Raw genomic sequence first — 19,616 nt, 5'->3', positions numbered from 1 at the left:
TCTTATTTCTAATGTATTGATATTAAGGGTAGGAATTGTTTATAAGAGTCAAATTTCACATTAGAATAACATTCAAAGATATTGTCAGTTTTATAAATAAAGCCCTGAGAAATTTTGATTTGATTTGCTTAAACATATTAGAGACTCAATCATTATTTCCAATAAGATATAACATTAGACAATACCAGTAGGTTGGCCATATTTATAGCACTAGTTTTCTTTTCTTTTTTTTTTTTTTTTTTACATACTCTGTATTTACATTTGAGGAGTTATCCCTTTACCCCTCCTGCTCCCATCTTCCCTCGCCCTCCATTTGCCTTCACAAAGGTGCACTTCCTTCTGATTCCCCACTCCACCCCAATGCCTTGGCTTTTCCCTACTTTGGAAAAACACACCCCCTCTGAAACAAAAGTCTCTTCTCCTATTGATGCCGGACACTGCTATCTTTAGCTACATTCACAACTGGATCAATAGGTCTCTCAAAGTGCACACAAAGTTTGGTGTTTTACTCCATGGGAGTTTTGGAGGGTTTGGTTGGTTGATAATGTTGTTATCTTCCCATGAGGTTGCAACCCCTTTCAGCTCCTTAGGTCCTTTCTTTAGCAACCTCATTCGAATCCTTGGGATCAGACCAATGGTTACCTGCAAACATGCTCAGCTGTATTTTTTGACTCTAGCATAGTCCCTGAGGGGGAATCTCGGTCTGGTTTCTGCCAGTAAGTACTTTTTGGGATCAGCTGTAGTGCTAAGATTAGGTGACTACACATGTGGTGGATCCCCAGGTGAGGGAAATTCTGAGTGATCTTTTCTTCAATCCCTGTTCCTCTATTTGACCTTGCATTTCCTCCCATGAGAGGTTTGGTCTCTTTTCTAAGAAGGACTGAGGCATCCCCATTTTGGCCTTCCATTGTTTTGAGCTTCAGATTGTCTGTGAATTGTTTCTTGGGTATTGGGTATTCAGAGCTTTCTAGGGAAAGTATTCGCTTATCAGTGAGTGCATACCATATGTGTTCTTTTGTGACTGGGTTACCTCACTCAGGATGATAGTCTCTAGTTTCATCCATTTGCCTACGAATTTGATGAAGTCATTGTTTCTAATAGTTGAGTAGAATTCCACTGTATAAATGTACCACACTTTCTATGTCCATTCCTCTGGGTTCTTTCGAGCTTCTAGCTACTATAAATAAGGCTGCTATAAACATGGTGGAGCATGTGTGCTTGTTATATGTTTGAGCATCTTTTGGGTATATTACAGGAGAGGAGTATCTGGGTTTTCAGGTAGTACTACACCCAATTTTTTGAGGAACTGAAAGAATGATTTCCAGAGTGGTTGTACTAGCTTACAACCCCATCAACAGTGGAGGAGTATTCTTCTTTCTCCACATCCTCTCCAGCATCTGCTGTCACCTGAGTTTTTGATCTTAGCCAATCTAATTGGTATGAGGTAGAATCTCAGGGTTGTTTTGATTTGCATTAAACTAATGATTGTGGATATTGAGCATTTCTTTAGGTGCTTCTCAGCCATTCAATGTTCCTCAGCTGAGAATTCTTTGTTTATCTCTGTACCCCATTTCTTTTTTTTTTTATTTTTTAAATGACTTTATTTTACAAAACAAAGATAAATGTACAGATTTTAAACATTTTTGCTTGAAATTATACATTTTTGTCAGTACTGTTTTTTCAGATATTAAAATAATTTTTACATAAAACTATGTGAATATATTTTTTAGTCAGTACTTGATTTTTTCAAGGGCTTGACAGTATGCATTGAAAACCTAATAGTTACAATGAGCGTAAAGTACATGCAAAACAAAACGCAACATGGAAATAGTCAAAGTCTTCTTGTTTTGTGAATATATATATATATATATTTGTTTTCTTTATTTCTTGGACTTCATACAGTCTGTGAGTTGTTTCTGAGGGAGTGCAAGCCTCTGGGGTTAGCATCCCAATATCAGTGACTGCATATTATGTCTGTTCTTTTGTGACGGGTTTATCTCACTCAGAACGATATTCTCTAGATGCATCTATTTTCTTAAGAATTTGGTTAAGTCATTGTTTCTGATGGCTGAGTAGTATTCCATTGTGTAAATGTACCACAATTTTTGTATCCATTCATCTTCTGAAGGAAATCTGGGTTCTTTCCAGCTTCTGGCTATTATAAATAGAGCTGCTATGAACATTGTGGTGCATATATCTTTGTTGTGTACTAAGGTGTCTCTGGGGTATATGCCCAGAAGTGGAATAGCTGGGTCTTCAGGTAGTATTATGTCCAATTTTCTGAGGTATCGCCAGACTGATTTCCAGAGTGGTTGTATTAGTTTGCAACCACACCAACAGTGGAGAAGTGTTCCTCTTTCTCCACAGCCTCGCCAGCATCTGCTGTCATCTGATTTTTGGATCTTGGCCAATCTGACTGGTATGAGGTGGAATCTCAGGGTTGCTTTAATTTGCATTTCCCTGATGGCTAAAGATGTCGAGCACTTCCTCAGATGTTTCTCGGCAATTCGGTGTTCCTCAACTGAGAACGTTTTGTTTAGCTCTGCACCCCATTTTTTAGTAGGGTTATTTGATTCTCTGGTGTCTAGCTTTTTGAGTTCCTTGTATACCTTGGATATTAGAACTCTATCTGATGTGGTGTTGGTAAAGATCTTTTCCCATTCTGTTGGTTGCCATTTTGTTTTCTTGACGATGTCCTTAGTCTTACAAAAACTTTGCAATCTCATTAAGTCCCATTTGTTAATCTTTGACCTTAGAACTTGAGCCATTGGTGTTTTGTTCAGGAAATTTTCTCCTGTGCCTATGTGTTCTAATGTTTTCCCTACTTTCTCATCTAATAATTTCAGTGTATCTGGTTTAATGTGGAGACCCCATTTCTTAATAGGATTATTTGATTTTCTATAGTCTAGCCTTCTGAGTTCTTTGCATATATCAGATACTAGCCCTCTATTAGATTTAAAATTAGTAAAGATCCTTTTGCAGTCTGTAGGCTTCCATCTTGTCTTCTTAACAGTGTCCTTTGCCTTACAGAAGCTTTGCATTTCATGAGGTCCCACTCTTGATCTTAAAGCATAAGCCATTGGTGTTCTGTTCAGAAATTTTTCCCCTGTGCCTATGTGTTCTAAGCTCTTTCCCACTTTTTATTTTGATACTTTAAGTATACCTGGTTTTATGTGGAGGTCTTTGATCCACTTGGACTTCAACTTTGTACAAGAAGATAGGAAAGGAGCAATTTGCATTCTTCTACATGCTGACTGCCAGTTGTACCAACAACATTTGTTGAAGAGGCTGTCCTTTTTCCATTGAAAGTTTTTGGCCACTTTGTCAAAGATCAAATAACCATAGGTGTGTGGGTTTATTTCTGGGTCTCAATTCTGTTCCATTGATCTACCTGCCTATCTCTGTACCAATACCATGCAGTTTTTATCACAATTGCTTTGTAATATAGCTTGAGATCAGGGATGGTGATTCCCCAAGAAGTGATTTTATTCTTGAGAATAGATTTCACTACTCTTGTTTTTTTGTTATTCCAGATGTATGTGCAAATTACTTTTTCCAACTCTGAAGAATTCAGTTGAAATTTTGATGGGGATTGAATTGCATCTGTAGATCGATTTTGGCATAATGGCCATTTTTACAATGTTAATCTTGCCAGTCCATGAGCATGGGAGATCTTTCCACCTTCTGAGATCTTCTTCAAATTCCTTCTTCAGAGTCTTGAAGTTCTTGTCATACAGATCCTTCACTTGTTTAGTTAGGGTTACCACAAGATATTTTATAGTCTTTGTGACTATTGATAACACTAGTATTTTAATTGAAGCCTTTCCATACTTAAAAAATATGTGTAATGGATATTAATTCTTAAAATGAAATTGAAAGCCTATTCTCAGAACTCATTTTTTCATGTTGTAATGCTTTGACTATGTCAAGTTCAACTCCATTTTAATTTATGAGCTGCATAAAGTTTAAAATCTCCTATAATGAATACTTAAGTAGGATTATAGATTTATACTTTGCCCTCTGGATGTATGTTTATTCCAATAGTGTCAAACATCCCATTTAGCTAAAACGTCCTGTATTTTTCACTGTGTAAATAGCTACAAGATTCTTTATTCTATTTGCCCAGAACAGACATAATTTCAATGGTAGGGTGACTTTTCACCTTAGAAATCAAGGAAAAATAAAATCATTTACCACCAGCTTACATAATAAGAAAAAGGATTTATATTAAACTAATACAAATAGCAAATACATGCCTTATTTTTTTATTGTGCATGCCAATAAGAACGTTAAAGGAATATTTTCTTTCCTTATAAGTTTTATGAGTAAAATTTGTTAGCTTGAAAGATTCTAATTTGAATTCTACAGGAAGAAATGGCTAGAAAATTATATTCACTCTTCTATAAAAATGATCTGTCCTATGCTTTTTTGCTTTTATTTTATTTTATTTTATTTTTTTTTTTTTTTTTGTTTTCTAGTATCAAACACTTAGCAACATTTATTTAGGGAGAACATAATAGATTTCTCTCTATGACTTTCAGGTCACAGTTCATTCTAATGTAAGTCAGAGTGGATTTTTTTAAATTTTATTGGATATTTTCTGTATTTACATTTCAAATGTTATCCCTTTCCCCCCACTCAACTCCCCCCCACCAACTTATTTCCATGAAGCTGCTCCCTCTCCCAATCACCCTCTCCACCTCAAGACAAGAACATAGAATAATGCTGACTAGCCTATCCATTACATCTTTGTCTGCTTGTTTTCCTATATGGCCCAGGGCTCCATGTATTACACACAGACTGGGCCTGCAATCATAAATTATCAATCAAAGACATTTTGTACAGGCATGTCTGTAGGCCAATCTCATGGAGGAAATCCCTGACTTGAGGTTTCCTCTTCTTTTATTTTTTTCTTTTTTTGTTTTGTTTGTTTGTTTGTTTGTTGTTTATAGTAGGTTACTTTTTTTCTTACAACTTTATTTAAAATAAAAAGAGGGATCCTCTTCTAAAGAATTCTAGTTTGTTATTTTGAGAAAAACTGACTAACATACCATCTTATGCTTACTTCTTTTCTGGCCATTTTATAGCACAAATTGCAGAAGGAAAAAGAATACTATAACTCAATACCATACAAAAAAAGCAGTGAAAAGAGGTATTTCAAATATCAATTATAGCCTTTTTGGGTTTTTCAAGATTGTAACTTAATTATAGCAATTTTTTTCTGTCCTTCCAAACTCTCCTATACATTGCTTCTCATTCTCCTTCAAATTTATGGCCTTGCCTTTCTTTAATTGTCATTGCATGCATATATGTGTATGTGTATGTGTATGTATACACTAATTCTAACCTAAATAGAAGAGATAGAAGAGATCTTAATGCTACATACCTCCATCTTTGGTTTCACTACCACTTGGTAATCAAAACAAACTAGAAGCTAAATACACCAGGCCATAGACTACATATCTTTGATTGTCAACTTCTTGGATTGACTCTATATCTTATTATTGTGAATATTAAATAAACATGAAAGTGTATAAGCCTCTTGATATTGATATTTGTGTGTGTGTGTTTTATTTCATGTATATATAATTATTGGTTCCCATATTAGTTTTATCATAGAAGAAGGGGTCTTAGAAGAAACCCTTACACTTTCTATAATCATTGTATCAATATGAATTTCACCAACAATAGGCAAATGTTTCCTTTCCTGAAGCCTCATTATCACTTATTGTCATTTTTATTTTAAATAAAAGCACTGATAGAGGACAAAGAAGATGTCTAGTTGTGATTTTGATTTAAGTGTCCATGGTGATTTTTATTGATCAGTATTTATTATATACTTGTTTGTCATTTGTGTTTCTTACTTTGAGAAATGTTTATTACTCATGGATTTTGGTGGATTTCTCTTTAGCTACTACAATGTTTAAGATGATTAATATTAATCCCTTGTTACATGTTCATTTATAAAGTTGTGCTTTTTCTCTCTTGCAAGCTATATAAATGTTCGTTGATTGTTTAGTTTGTTGTGGAAAGCAAGTAACTCCATTTGATTTTTCATTTGTTTGGTTGGTTTGTTGTTCCATTTGGTTTGATTTGGTTGTACTTTGTTGTTGTTCTTTGCTTTTCCTTTCTAAACCATTGCATACAACTCCTTTCTTACTTCTTTCATAAAATTCTTCTTTTATGAAAATAACAATAAATGTTTATTCAGCCTATCTGTACTTCCCATCTTTTGTTTTTCCCCTTCTGGTCTACTTTTATGTCCTTCAAATATGTATTTTTCCCAGAGAGTTCAGTATTACCTATTAAAATGTGTATTAAGTTTTTATGTGCTTATCAGGAATAATTTTAGAACAAAGGAATCAGAACTGGCTAGAAAAATCTAGACTACTGCTTGAAATTTAAAGTGGGAAAGAAAAATCTGTTCATTACCCTTTTACCATTGTAGGCATCATTCTCAGTACTGAAATGAAAGTCAAATGAATACATAATTCATCTAATAAGGTTGTATCAGAATTGTTTTCTTAGTTTTAGAGAGTAGACAATGGTTGTATGCCAGTAATATCAGAAGTTTGCTGAAGTCTCTATAACATTTCTGTGTAAATGTAAAATCATGGCAAAATGTAAAATGATCAGCTCTGCAATATTGGAAGGCTTATGTGTTAGACGATAAGACTCATTTTCATTTGACAGTACTTAGTATCGCACATTTTGATTCATACTGAAAAGGTGAGACAAAGGTGCAATACACTATAAAAATGTAATGATGGAACAGGCCTTCAGTATAATTTACTTTAAAATTATCACTGTCCATGGCAGTCACTGAGAAATTAATACATCAAACCAGTTTTAAATTTGGTTCTTCAGTTCATTCTCAAGTGTGCCCTCAAGTATACGTGGGAGAGGCAAACTTTGCAGTCAAGTGTAGGTTAGATAATTTCCTATTAACATCCCATTTTGTCTTTGTTCTATTTATCTCTTAGGTACTTGTAGCTGCTGTAACTTTTCTTCTTTTACATTATTTTATCCTTAACTTTTTCTGCATATCTTACTTTACCCTTTCTTTCTCTCTATCTTTGTTTCACTTAGGATTATAATGTTGGATTTTCACCCAAGGCTATGCGTGTATTAGGCAAATGTCTTTCTTGGTACCATCCATAGCTTTCCTCAGATTTCTGCCTTCTGATGATGCTCAAAATAGTTAATCTGATGCATTGTCTTAGCAAAGCTAAGAACCAATCTATTGATTTCTATGGTGGTAATTTTGAATTACTAAATGGGGCAAAGCGATTCATCTTCATGATGTGGATGCAATGATTCTCTGCCTGTTGATTGAACATCATAAAAAAACTTCTAAAGTCTCTTGAAGTAGGAATTTGATTGCCACTGTCCTGTAGATTCAGTGCTTTAACACCCAGTTTCCCTGTAAACCTAATCTGCTTACAAATGCTTGTATGCACTCACGATACCAAGAAATAATGCTTTGAAATCAATCAGTGATAAATACATAAATAGGTTAGTGATAGATCATTGGTAGATAGACAGACAGACATATAGATAGACAAACAGGTGTTAGCTTTAGTGCTAAATATATATATATATTTATATATAAAAATATAAATAAATATATATATTTCCAGTGGGATTCTTGGTTCTGCTTCTCTGTAGAATCTGGATGAAATTAATCCTTTGCTTCATGTTTCTTTCCTAGGGTGCACTCTGTTTACTCATATGACTTATACTACCAGTGATTGACCCACGTTGTAGGTACATATGCAATTAAATTTTATATGATTGTTTTGGAGATAATTTGTTCCATGCGTGATTGACAAATGTTATTTGAAAAACATTCTTGTCTGGATTGAGAATATCTGGAATAATAGATGAACATCTTTTATTTTTTTTAATACAATGGGTCTGTGAAGCTGAATGAACAGCAATACTATGTGTTCTCCAAAAGTATTTTGTCATAACATAGATCTTCCAATTCTGCAGTAGCATTCTTCCAAGAGATGTGCTGAGTTAACTACACTCTCTGTATCATTTCTCTTTCTACACACTTCTAATACAGCATTTTCCAATAGAGATGTTTACTTGTGTAAACCCAGGGTAACTTCCTGCCCAACATATAGGAAATACTTCATGCACTCTCCAGATACAGATTCCACAGTGATGAAAACCAATGACTAAATCCTCTGGAAACAGGTAATTCAGGACTCTTGCCAATATATCAAACAATCCTAGAAAGGGCTAGTGTTGTGCATCTTTAATAACAGCTCTCTGGAGATAGAGGTAGGAGGATATCTATGAGTGTAGGCCAGGCTGGTTTACATAGTGAGTTGCAGGACAACCAGAGTGATGTAAAGAGAACTTGTCTCAACCAAATAGAGTAGGTGATGTATACAGATCTTGTCTCGAAAAATTAAATAAAGAAAGAGAAACAAAAGCAGAGAGGGACAGAGAGGCACACCCATAGAAAGAGAGACAGAAAGAGTCCACATAAAAGAGAGAGAGAAATAGCTGGGCACCTGTTCCTTTGCTTGTTCTCTTGTTTACTGATAGTATTACATTCATCATTTGCAATGGTACTGTAAAAATTTCATTCCACTGCTTCTCCAGGGTAAAGGTTCAGTTTGGCCTAGAGTTTCCAGTTTGAGCAATAACTGGAGTATCCCACTACAACCTGCTCAGACATTCATAAATATTTCATTTCTTAGGCATGCAAATTCATATTAAATGACCTAAGCACCATGATGTACCCAGCAAGATAAAAAATTGAACTTACTACCCCTCAAAACCTGTTCTTATTCCTAATGTCATTCATTTATCCATGTCAGATAAGAGCCTTAGGAATTATATAGAACCCTATCACTTAATTGCCATTCAGAGAATGAGAAAAGCACTGTGCCTTGTTAACAGACACCTGGCCTCAAAATATGATTATACCAATTTTCATATCTGTGCAACTGTAGGCAATTTTCTTGATTTCTCTGATATCTGTAAAATTGTTATATTATATTCAGTTCTTGGAGTTGTTTTGACTATAATTGTAACCCTTAAGAATACAGGCATAAATTTTCCCTGGAACAGTAGTTTCCTAAATATGTCTTATCTTCTAACTCCTCAATACCAATGATTCAACATGAGAACTGAATGATTCTATTCTTTACAACTGATTTTAAAAGCTTAGGAAAGGAAGATATATAAAACATTAGTTTTTGGACAAAGTATATTAAAAATATGACTTCATCCTGAACTAATATAATTTAGAGTTTCATATTGCATGAATGTTATAAATGCAAATTTGTTTGTTGTTTTTATATAAATTAATATAGTTATCATAAAATAAATGACTAATAATAATTACATAATATTAATTAACTTCTATATGTAAAATCATAATAATGATAATGATAGAAACTAATGGTAAGTTTCAACTGTGCTAGCAAATGAATTGTTCTCCCAATTGCACCCTCATAGTGCAATGCTTTCAGTATGCTTAGTTTGACTTAGGTATGTTTCTAAATTAAGTAAATTATAAATTAATTTGGTATATGCATTTTATTATTATGTATAACTCATTACCAGTTTCTTTCAAAACCATTACCAGGAGACACCAAATTTAGGCCATCAGAGTACAAAGAAAAGACTATTACTCTAAATTTGAAATAAAACCTATTGTATCTTAGGATTAGTAGGATAAATCAGAGATGAAATTTCTGTTTTGCTACTTTATGGCTTCTATATCTTAGGGTATATCACATAGAACAGCTGAGTTGATCAAGTTCTTTGGTTTAATAGAATTGTAAATAAAACATTAGTAGCTCCTGCCTGTAGAATATTGTATTCCAGTGCATCCTGTGGTAAAATCATATTAAATGATGCATTCTTTCCCTGTGTATTTGTATAAATCTACTTCTTAATTTTTTCTAATATATTATAAATCATCCAATAGCGTGTCACGTTAATAGCCCACCTTCTTGCAACAAATGCAGCCTATGCGATTTATCTATACAACACACTTTAGTATTTCATATGCAACACTTCATAGGTGTTTGACAAAATTAACATATCTATAGACTACATAGATGTATTTTTATCTTTACAGGGACAATTATCTCAAGGCAAAGCCATGTACATTTCAATATGTCATTAAGACAGCTTATTACTGATCTATTAGCCTCAAATTTAACAAAGAAACAAACAAAAAAAAAAAAAAAAGAAATGGAGGTGGGTAGAAATGACAAAATAGACTCCAATAACCACTTAATTTCAGCTTCCACAGTTTGTAAGTGAAGATATGAAAGTCATAGCATATTAATTGCTCTGTCAAGATATTGGAAGTGATGAACACCAGAACTGAGAGAGTGTTGTGTAATATTCTTCTTCTCTCTATTATTTTCTGGCCTACATACAAGTTGCAGAGGTGATAATAATTTTTACCATGATAATATTAAAATCAATGCCAATGGAATATTAAGACACAATGTAAATGTTTGATATTTATCATTCTTGGAGTAGCTACTATCAAACTGTATGCTTTTAATGAGATACATAAAAGTAAAGCAAGTACAATCTAACTTCCTCTTCAATACTTATCCCACACTATAGATGCCCTGATAGTTGCACTAAGGGCCCATTATTTGTGTACAGGTGTCTTTCCATTCTTTAGTGATCAATAATTTTAAAAAAAACTAGATGTTTTATAGATCTCTGTTGAGTTAAACAAAAAAAAAACTCAATGTAATTTAATAAAAAATATTTAGAAGATATCTTGTAATTTTGCATCTGTAAAGATTTAGGAAATAGTTTTTCAATCACTTTGCCTTAAGTTACCTTGATTAATTATTAGGGAACCTCTTACAATAGAGAAAGGCTGAACTTTCCAGAAAAAGAGTTTTTCTACAAGAAGAGGTTAATGGGAATGCCCACCAACATTTAAGAGTAAGAAGTTTCTTGAGCTAAGATGTAACACCGTCTGGGATACAATATTATAAAATTTATTTTGAGTGAGGAAGTGAGTTTTACTTGATTACCTTATATATTTTGTGAATAACTACGGAGATCCTTTGGATCTCTAGCCTTCTCTACTCCTGTGAGAACAACAGTAAATTTATTTAAAAGATTATAAAAATAAGTATCATATTTTAGATCCATTTTTTAAATTAGTTCTAGTTAATCAATGTCAATAATTAAATATAATATTACAACAGCTACAAAATGATTTAATTAATTAGTCGGTAAGTTCTTTTTAAAGCTACTGTAGCAAATATTTTCAAGACTAATGCATTTTAAAGGATCAAAGAAATCATATAATTTAATGTACAACTAGTTCCTTTTGCATTCAAAGAGTCAAAAGTTTTTTTTTTTTTTTTTTTTTTTTTTTAAGGAAAGCACTAGTATGTGATATAAAGCACAAACCATAGAGAATAATGTAATCCAAGAAAGTTGCTATACAACTTCAAGACACTAAAGTAGGGTCCTAAGACTTGAAGTACAATAACTCGCGGGACAGCAAGCACCTGCTACAAGAAACACATTGTCAAGTGCTTTGAAAGCACAAAGATGTGTTATTTAAAAGAGCTTTACAGATGTGTAGTTCTATCCACAAGGTTGGCAAGCTTTTAGGTTTCGTTGATATAACGTTCTAAGTTGGTTCATTGAGCCAGTGTCATAATCTAGTCTTTCTATAGCACTACTTTCAAAAGGCTAAAACTGTAACAAGTTTACACTTCAGCCATTGACCCACATTCTACAAAGCAAACTGTATACTTGAGCACTGTAAGCTTGTTATTCTTTTCCACATAAAGCGATTTCCTTGGAAGTTGTTTTTTCAGAAAGTTTCAGACCAGGACTGGCCTAATTAGCTTCAATGAAAACAGCCTGATCAATAAATACTAAATATGTCCTAGTTCCTAATCAATGAAGTCATTAGCAGCACATTGGAAAAGCCTAGAAAAACAACTAATCTTAGCCTAGCTGGATATTGTGTGCCTCCTGGGAGTTGCTCAGTGTTAAAAGGCTCTGTGAGAGGACCGAGATCTCTGCACACAACAGTTCCTGTTTGCCAAAAAGGTCCACAATCTTGAAACACCATTAATTTGTTCACTTAAACAAGATTAAACCTTCGGTTGAATTGTGAAATTAATCATTCTTTAATTATGACAATATAAATTCAAGATCCCATTTTTTTATGACACCACATTTTTCATGTGACAGAGCAAAAGGCATGGGATTTGCTTCTTTTCATTCTATCAACTTCATCCAGGAGTTTAATTGAAGCCAACAATATTCATAATCTCAGCATAAGAGTGAGGTCAGTTAGAAAATTTAAGTCATCTGACATGTTTCCAACTCTTTAGAATCCATTGATATTTAAAATGACCCTAAGATTTTTAAGCTGTGTCTTTTCCTGTTAACATTGGGCATGAAGATGGTCACTTGGCAGTTTATGTAAATTATCCCAAGTCTCTTGAACTACCAAAGTTCACATGTGAAAAAAGAATATACATTTTACTTTTCTTTTCCTTTTTTTAGGAGATGAAGGGGAGGGAGAATGCATTTCTGAGTTTTAAAAGATTTGTTCTTCAGATTGGTTCTTTGTTTTCATTTTATTAAAAGATTAAATCTGATAGTCAAGACTATTCAAAATTTGGCTGTCATTTAACTTTAATATAAACTTTTCAATTACAGCAATTAAAATCATGTACAGATAAATGATAAAAGCACAGAATTCATGTTGTTTCCAAGAATATATGTGCTATAAATAAAAAGGCAAAACAATTATCTACTCAACCATTTAAGCAACTCTAGCTGCATGAGGTAGACAATCAAGTTGTTTTTATTTAGCAGTAAGTTTACACAGAGTTACAGAGTGAATATGTCATCATGCATGTCATGTTTTCATACTAAATTACCAGATCTTAATATTTTAAAGGATAAAAACTTTTGGGAAGGTGATTGCAACTATATCAGTTCAAAGACACACAATTCATATGTCTGCCACAACTATAAGAGAATATTCAAGCTTGTCTCTTCTCTATATTGGGGACATAGCAGTGAGAAAGCTGTTTGAAATCTGTTTTCCTCTGAAATTGTCTGGGTTGCTATCCTAATCTTAGAATTCCAACCTCCACTATTATAAAATAAGTTTCTACTGTTTATGTTACCCATTCTTCTGTGCCTTGGGAAGACTATTCCTTCATATCAGAAAACAATTTAGAATGTCGTTCTTCTATATCCATGTGGAATCTTTACACATTTTCACTCATGAAGAAGCAATGTCTGGAGGCAAGTTAACTAATGAACGAGTTAAGAAATGGTAGTACATACCACCATATTTACTCCAGACAGAATATTCACACTGAAAAATAGTAAATAAAAGATATATGTGGACCGAGGAGTGTAGAAAATGAGAGTTCTAACCCTTTAGGTTTGTAGCATTCTCAAAACACTTAGGGATATCCCAGGAATCTGAGCAAGACACTCTTCAATTTTTCACTAAGCTGTGGATTGTAAAAATTAAAGAAAACCATTTTGTGTTTTCTAGTTTGTGATCAATGTATTGGTGACTTATAGTTTGCTTTAGGATTTTATTTAAAAATTGAATCTTACAATTTATCCATTTTGTTTAGATAACCAAATCAAAATATTTACATAATACATTGTTCAGATAACCAAACCAAAATATTTATTTATTTAACAGACCACTGTACTTCATAAGGAGCATGTGACCCTGATTTTCTATCATCATTTTTCTGGCACTCTAGTAAGAGAGATGGATGTTTAGCTTGAATTATTTGGTATTTGTTCAGACAATTAAAATCAATCTGTCTGCAATAAATTATATTTTACTCACACTTAGTAAGATAATTTGCCAAGGATTTCAGGTAACTCACTTAATTTCATACCTATAACCCCAGATGTGAGGAAGGGAGGTTAAGTACAAGTTTGGAGCCAGATTTGACTGCAAAGTGCTAATGAATCTCAACAGACAAAACCTATAGTAATAGAAATAGTAGGCATTTTCCCTTCTTAATTGCTAAAATTTTACTCTATCTTACCAATGATAATAATAGTATTAAAACATTGCAATAAAAGTCAATTCTAGAAAATTCTGGGCAATTTACACTTTAAATGCCTTTGTATTAATTGGTTCAAAACCTGTATTCTTTCCTGTCTTCCTACTCTCCAATCTGACCTTCTCAGCTCTGTGCAGGCTGTACTTTTCTTTCTTAAATCTTTGACTTTGAAGCTTTGAGTATACAGCTATTTCTATCTCTACTTTTCTGTCCTTCACCATCTATGTACCATTTTCGAGCATGGCGAATCTTTAGCTCAAAATTACTATGTGAAGATTGCCCTGAGGATCTTCACTTGCTCTTCTAGGACAGTCTGTGCCATCCTTCTCCTAAGTGTATACTCTCAGGACTCAAAGAGAGGGACCTTAGATGAAATGCCCAACAGTGGGGAGAGGAAGCTTGTAGAGTTCACCTTCAGTAGAAATACTGGGCATCAAATGGAGGAATGGGATTTCCATCCCACATCAAAAACTTTGACCCAGATTTTTTCCTGTCTAAAAGAACTACAGGGACAAAAATGGAGAAGACACTGAGAGAAAGGTGACCAGCCCAACTTGGAATCCTTCTCAAGGGGAAACTCCAAGACCTGACAGTATTACTGATGCTGTGGTGTGCTTACAGACAGGAGGCTAGTATAACTGCCCTCTCAGAGGCCCAACAAACATCTGGCTGAGACAGATGCAGATACTTACCCCAACAAATGCACTGAAGTTGGGGAGTCATGTGGTTGAATTAGGGAATGGCTGGAAAAATTTGTGGAGGAGGAAAACCCCAGAGGAAGACCAGCCATCTCAACTAACTCAAATCCATGGAATCTCTCATACTCTGACCCACAATCTGACAGCATACACCAATTGGTTCGAGGCCCCAGACACCTATACAGCATAGAAATGGCTAGTATGGCCTCAGTAAAACAAGATGCACCTAACCCTCTAGAGACTTGAAGCTTCAGGGTGTAAGAAGACCTGACAGGTTGGGGTATGGTGTGGTGGGGACATTCCTCTTGGAGATGTAGAAGGAGCAATCAGATGAAGAACTGTTGGAGGGTTGACCAGAAGGAAGATAACAACTATATTGTAAAAGAAAACTTCAAAGATAACTTAAAAAATATGGAATCTCTCAGCTCTGACTATCTGCCTCCATGGCTTCTCAGATATTGCGGACCTGCCATCTCATACGGTAGCCAAATCAACTTTCTTAAGTGAAAAAAAAGTCTTATTTTGAAGAATTATTATTGGTAGTAACTACTGATTGCAATGACACTTTTAAACTAAACATGATTAGTTTATAAACTAAATATCCATTTGACACATGTAGCTTGCCCATGCTATTTTAATAATATCTAGAAAGCAGAGCTCATGAAAAATCAATTCAGATAATTCCCACGTTTGGGCAGTTTGTAACATATGGAGTTCAGATTTAGATACTGTCACCTGAATCTTTAAATGCCACATTTTTAAAGTGATGTTAAAACTGCAGAATGGTAAGGGATATTTTTGCCCATTTGATAATTTTGATGTTAGTCTCTTAGCAGTTCATTGGTCTTCCTCCGAAAAGATGGAGTTCAACCACATGACATTTTAAAAAAAACTTTATACTCTAGAAAGACTCCAATTGAAGTTTCAAGAAAACAAAAGTTTAATTTATAAACACAATAATGTAAAAAAGTACTAGACATTTTTAATCTTTTTGTTTGTTCCTCTAGATGAATTTTTAAAATCTACAACAACTTAACACTTGCCTTCCAGGGTCGGTGTGGACAGAGCAGGTCTGGAAGCTGTGAGTGTTGGTGGTGGCATAGCTGGGCTTTGTCCTGTGCGAGCAAAGCAGAAGATGAAAAAAATGTTAATACATTTTACATCCATAACTAAAATAGCTAGATCTAAACCCTGCATGCATAATTCATAGTTCTGAGTTCTAAGTTAACATTCTTATGCAGTGAGAAAGCTGTTCTGAGGTGACATCCTTACGGTGATTCACTCCCAGATTCTCCTATCGTTCATGCTCTTTCTGGGCGTATTATCTTTCACAGATGTATATACAGCGTCAGATACCTCCGCTTGGTTGCATTAATGGAAAATCTAAATGTGATCAAATAAAGCAATTTATTTTCAATGCATGCCTTCAATTATGAAAACTAAAATCATAGAAGCCTAGGGGAATTCTAATCTTCAGAAAATGATCAGTCTTTGCATTGAACTTAATCTCTCACATTATATAGTAGGACAATAAAAGAAGGTTAAAGGCCTTTAATATTGAACAGGTACATTTCTTCTGCCCAAATAAATGACCTGCAGGCAAGTAAATAAAAAGCGAAAGTTAAAATATATTCACTTTCGTAGAAACTTGAAAGGTTTTCTCAGGTCATGGAGCTCATTTTCAAGTGAAACCACAAAAGCCCATAATTGTCTACGTGTTATTTCCCACCCTGCGTGATTTCTTACTAACCACTACCACTGAAGCCATGAATTGGAAATATTAACTATCACATGATGCTGTAAGAACTACTTGCATGAAGTTGTATTATTAATTGCCAGCTCATAAGCTCTTGCTGTGTGATTTTGATCTAGGAATTGACGGAGGCATGCATACTTTTGAAAATCTCACTGACTACTAGATATTGTCAAATGTTAATAGGCATGCCTGCTTACTAGGTGGTGTTCATTTTTAGAAATGTTGAAAATTAGTTCTGTGTGGTTTAGCTAATGAAACAGAGTTTTGTACTTACCACATCTCAGGCCTAAATTCTCATATCATATGGAATCTAGCCTTCATTCACTACTCCATTTTTATCTGTTACCTTAATTCTTTCGTATGATTATATCCAAGTACAAGAAAAGCAACACAGACCAGTGCTATACAGATCACAAACCCAGAGAATATAAGACCATATTTTCATTTTTTCTCATGGGAATAAAAGCTGATAAATAACATAAAATTCTTTTTTTCTAGAGATAGAGACTGGAAAAGATCTACTCTCCTTTTTCAGCTCACCCCCCCCATTCACACACACACACACACACACACACACACACACACACACACACATACACACACATCACCTCCATCTCTATCTCAATCTCAATCTATATTTAAATCTATATCATCGATCTCTCTATATATCCATTCTATATACCTACCCACCTGTATGTGTGTGTATGTATATATATAAATGTGACTCATAAGAGATTCTTCACAACCATAAATACTTTAGTATTTTCTGCCAAATGGATGACTGGGTTTAAAAAGAAGGCTCAGAAAGTAAAAACACTTTTGAATAAGCATAAATACCAAAGTTTGATTTCCAGAATCTACATGATTGATTCTTGATGCCAGCATTGCTATGATTAAATGGGATGATGTCCTGGCCAGATTTCTTTTTGTTATTCTGACTGATATTAGAGATAGTGGGAAAAAGAGGGATCTCAACTGAGAAAATGTCCCTATCAGACTTACTGTATACAAGTTTGTAGGGCATTTTCTTGATTAATAATGTTGGAGGGCTCAGTCCATCGGGTGTGATGCCACCTCTGATCCTCTAGTCCTGAATTATAATTTTGGTTTTGCTTTAGTCTGATAGCAACTGCTGCCTGGAATCTGGCACTGGTCCTTCCTCCCCCAGGATAAAAAAAAAGTGTGTAACAATTATATATGTATTTCTTTTAATTTATCTTATGAGAGCCCAGAGTTAAGAGACTTTAGAATATTAGAGAGAAACTTGACAAAGCTATTTGAATGCTTTAAAGGATTGAAGTTTTAAAAGCACAGTAACCTGTCCAAGGGAGATGGGACAGAGTCAGCATCTTTCTATGTTCACAGGTCACCTTGCCTGGCCAACATAGCCATGAAGGGATCTGTTCTCAGACAAGATGCAAGGCAAGGACAAACTCTTGAGTTTTCCCCTATCCTTCAAACTCACACTGTAGCCTGTACACACACCCTCACAAATGAATGAGCATGTCTTCATGTGAGTGTGCATGCACACATTAATGCAAAAACACACACTCATTCAAAATAATAAAATGGCTGTTTTATTGCAATGCAGCCAGTACAATGAGGAAATAAGAACACAAGAAAAATAAGAAATGCCAATGGCTCCTTTCCTCCACTAGAGAGGAATAGATTGCTCACTTAGGGAAATTATTCACCTAGGATACACTTGTTATAATGAACCAAAAGTAATCAGCTAGGTGATACTAAAATTGTAAATTAGAAGCTCAATACAAATAGAAAAACTTTATGGTCAAATACTGTCAAAGAATTATATGGAAACTATATCCTTTTTTACATACATGAACATATTAGGTGTTATGAATATTTAAGTATATTGGAAAATAAGATGTATGATATAATTTTAAAATGAAAGGAAAGTTGTTTGGTGTAAAGACAGTATGCTAACCTCTAGAATGAATTTGAGAGTTGAGATCTACCACATACAGGCAGAGCAAAGTTAAATGTCTCATAACTTTGCCAATACTTAGTTTGGGGCATTATAAGTGAGAATAGTTTTTAAAGGTGTTAAGAGGATTAAATGGCGAAGCACCTAATTCATAAAGGATTCTCAAAATATTACTTCTTTCTCCAATAATGTATTTACAATTTAAATCTCTTCTAATTACATAAGGGGATTTGAAGCTATCTTTTGAAGGAAGAAAACAAAAAAAAAAGATAAAATTGAACAAGACAGATACTAGAATTCATTTATAGGATAGGGCTTATAATCTTATTAGATATGTATTCCTTTGGAGTTGCTGACAATTGCTACTCTCTAAAGAAAAGATTTAGATTCTTGAAAGGTACATTGTAACTCTAAAAGTGCACTTCATTTTATAAGCTTTTGTCTGAAAAATCCTAAACATGTTGAGTTGGTTTTATTTCTGTACCTTGCCTGATTTTAGTTGGCTTATTTTCATAAGACCTAAATGACCTGTTTATAAGATGCCAATATTTTAGAATTGGTTGTTTTATATGTTTTTCCGTCATGCAAGTCAAATTTCTTGCTTTGGAATTAATCAGAGTCTATTAGATATAGTTTACATATATTCGTCATCTAAGTAATTAGCATTTCTTTATTAAATGAAGACTAGGATGACTCAAGTTCTCAAATGAACTGGGAAATTAGGAGCTAAGTTCAGATTGCAGGAAGGAAGACACAATGAACTACACGAAAGTTTAGTCTGTCAACCTCATAGTTAATGCTAGTCCCTGGCTAAAAGCCATTTCTAGATAACAGAAGCCAGTTCCACACATAGTATACCAATGGTTAAAAAAAGCTATTCCACTTCTGGGCATATACCCCAGAGACACTTTAATACACAACAAAGATATATGCACCACAATGTTCATAGCGGCTCTATTTATAATAGCCAGAAGCTGGAAGGAACCCAGATGTCCTTCAGAAGACGAATGGATACAAAAATTGTGGTACATATACACAATGGAATACTACTCAGCCACCAGAAACAATGACTTAACCAAATTCTTAAGAAAATGGCTGCATCTAGAGAATATCATCCTGAGTGAGATAACCCAGTC

The 19,616-nt window shown here is 34.1% G+C and overlaps 1 protein-coding gene across 7 annotated transcripts in view; it reads right to left on the bottom strand.

The window, feature by feature from the left end:
* The window catches only part of TRDN (triadin), a 357,916-nt gene that overhangs the window by 203,046 nt on the left and 135,254 nt on the right, over positions 1 to 19,616 (bottom strand). For all 7 annotated transcript variants that reach the window (XM_080929343.1, XM_080929344.1, XM_080929345.1 and 4 more), the window contains exon 10: positions 15,823 to 15,894. In XM_080929343.1, coding sequence (XP_080785469.1) covers positions 15,823 to 15,894 — 72 coding nt within the window. The remainder of the gene's footprint in view (positions 1 to 15,822; positions 15,895 to 19,616) is intronic.

Source organism: Micromys minutus, assembly GCF_963924665.1.
Source record: "Micromys minutus genome assembly, chromosome: 15".
In the NCBI taxonomy this organism is placed as follows: domain Eukaryota; kingdom Metazoa; phylum Chordata; class Mammalia; order Rodentia; family Muridae; genus Micromys; species Micromys minutus.
Note: the sequence above shows the minus strand (reverse complement) of the source record. Positions and strands in the feature narration are given on the sequence as shown.